The sequence below is a fragment of the Orycteropus afer genome, unplaced genomic scaffold, assembly GCF_000298275.1.
Source record: "Orycteropus afer afer isolate SDZICR_OR568_19922 unplaced genomic scaffold, OryAfe1.0 scaffold03425, whole genome shotgun sequence".
Lineage (NCBI taxonomy): Eukaryota > Metazoa > Chordata > Mammalia > Tubulidentata > Orycteropodidae > Orycteropus > Orycteropus afer.
Window position 1 is genome coordinate 5,682 of NW_006925012.1, and position 2,360 is coordinate 8,041.

Genomic DNA, 2,360 nt, shown 5'->3' on the forward strand with positions numbered 1-2,360 from the left:
GGCTGTAGTAGCTAGTAGGGCAGGGACCTCATAAGTACTCCCTTCAGGGCCAGAAAACCCGGTGCCCCATTTCTCTCACCCACAAAACAGAGACTAGGCAGGGACTGTCCTAGTGCTGTCCCACTCTTCCTGAGTCACCATGAGCTGTGGGCTCCAATGCTGGGTGGTCCTTTGCCTCCTGGGGACAGGTGAGTCCTGGCTCAGGTGGACATCCCCACCCTGACACGTCTACCTTTTCCATAAAGCCTCCTTGTGAGAATGTCCCCTCCGCTCACTTTGCTTTCTTGTCCCCACAGGCTCCATGGACACAGGGATTACCCAGACACCAAAGTTCCTGGTCACAAGCATGGGGAACAAGAGGTCTTTGAGGTGTGAACAGAGTCTGGGACACAATGCCATGTACTGGTATAAACAGGTCCCGGAGAGGCCTCCAGAGCTCATGTTTCTGTACAGCTACAAGGAGCTCTCTGCAAATGAGACTGTCCCGAGTCGTTTCTCCCCAGAGAACCCCGATAGCTCCCACCTGAACCTCCACATGGACGCCCTGGAGCCTGGTGACTCGGCTGTGTACCTCTGTGCCAGCAGCAAAGACACAGCCCTGCAGAGCCACCTCCCACCCGTGCACAAATCCACATGGTCCCTCCTCTCCCCCAGCTCCCAGCAGCCCTTTCCTGCCCAGAAAAGGAAGTCAGGTTGGGTTTGCAGGTGCAGCTGTGGAAAGACAGACTGTGTCAGAAAGGAAACTCCCAAGGGGACACTGAGGGCAGGAGTGGCCAGCATGCTGGTCAACCTTTAGTGACATCACAGGGTGTGAGTGTGGGCTCCAAGTTCACCCTCGGCCAGGGCTGCCCCAGGGAGCACAGCTCTGGAGAGAATTCCTGGGAGGTGAGGGAGTGGACAGGTGGCCTTTAGGGAGTGAGCACATGACTCCCTCCATGTGCAACGTGTGGTGTGGTTGGTTGTCATCAGGGGATCCCGACTCCTGCCAGTACCATGTGTCACCGAGCAGAACTGCCCCATGGGACGTTCCTGGATGTACGCTGAGCAAAGGCAGGTCACCAGGTCTTTCTTCTGCAGTACCCCTGGGCGGGTTCAAACTACCAACCTTTAGATTAGCAGCAGAGCACAAATCACCTGAACTACCATGGTTAATACTCGAGTATGTCTGCTGTTGGGGGCTCTGGTAGCACAGTGCCTAAGGCATTTGAGTGCTAACCAGAAGTCTGGCGGTTCAAACCCACCTGCCCCTCCTCAGAGAAGGTTGGGCAATCTATTTCCGTAGTGATACTGCCTCAGAAACCCAAGGAGGGGTCCCTATGAGTCAAAATCAACTTGACCGCTGGGAGATTTTTGTGCATCTGCTCTTAAGGAGCTCTGGTGGCATGGTGACTAAGCTGTTATCAGAAAGTTGGCAGTTAGAAAGCACCAGCTGCTTCTTGGGGCAAAGATGAGGCAGTCTGCCTCTGTCAAGATCTATGGCCTTGGAAACCCAATGGGGGCAGTTCTACCCTGTCCTGTAGGGTCACTAGGAATCAGAACAACCTGACGTCTGTGGCTTCAGGTTTATTTCTCCTCTTTATCCACTTTGGTTTTGGTTTGTTGGATGGTCTTTGTTCATTTAAGGAAAAAGAAAAAAAGAATCGCTTTAACTAGGGGCATGGGGTGCTGGAGTGAGTGTGCAGTGCGCCCCCAGTGGTGATCTGCGGCAGGACAGGGAGCATCCTGCAGGCGTCGTGGTCAGTGAGGGGCATTTTGGTGACAAAACGAATCAGAACCGAGGGGTGGTCAGGGGCCCCACCTGAAGGCCAGCAGGAGAAGCCGAGAGCAGGGAGGACCTCAGCCGCAAACCACATGGGGGCATGCAGGACACAAACAAGCTCATACACGAGACTAGTTTCCCGGGGTTCAGAACGACCCCAGTGACCTTGAAGATCTGCGGCTGGGGAGGAGGATGAGGTTCAGGAAGAAGAGACTGGATCTCCCCACAGAAGCCCCGAGGAGCTCAAGCAGGGAACAGGGAACATCGGAGACAGACCATCCCAGTCCTAACACCCGAATCCTTCTGTTCATGTCCTTTCTCGCAGCAACAAACCAACAGCCAAGCCTGCTGCTGGCTCCCAGCGCCCCTCGAGGACAGAGCAGAAGTGCCCCAGAGGGTGTGTAAGGCCGTGATCTTCACGGGAGCAGCTCACAAGGTCCTTTCTCCGTGGAGCAGCTGGTAGGTTCCAATCGGCCACCGAAGGAGCGGGAACCACTGTGCCACTAGTCCTCCTTAGAGATGATAACCAGGCGGACTCCGACCACGGGAACAATGCAGACCAAAGCCCCCACCCTGCACACCAGAGCTCCAGGGGGCTGTG

The 2,360-nt window shown here is 55.4% G+C and overlaps 1 gene segment (V, D, J or C); it reads left to right on the forward strand.

Annotated features, from left to right (window-relative positions):
* Positions 1-139: 139 nt before the first annotated feature.
* Positions 140-2,360, forward strand: part of LOC103213486 — a gene marked incomplete at its 3' end in the record, with an annotated part of 3,407 nt that continues 1,186 nt past the window's right edge. The window contains 2 exon segments of the V gene segment in view: positions 140-188; positions 297-692. Of these exon segments, the coding sequence occupies positions 140-188; positions 297-692 (445 nt within the window).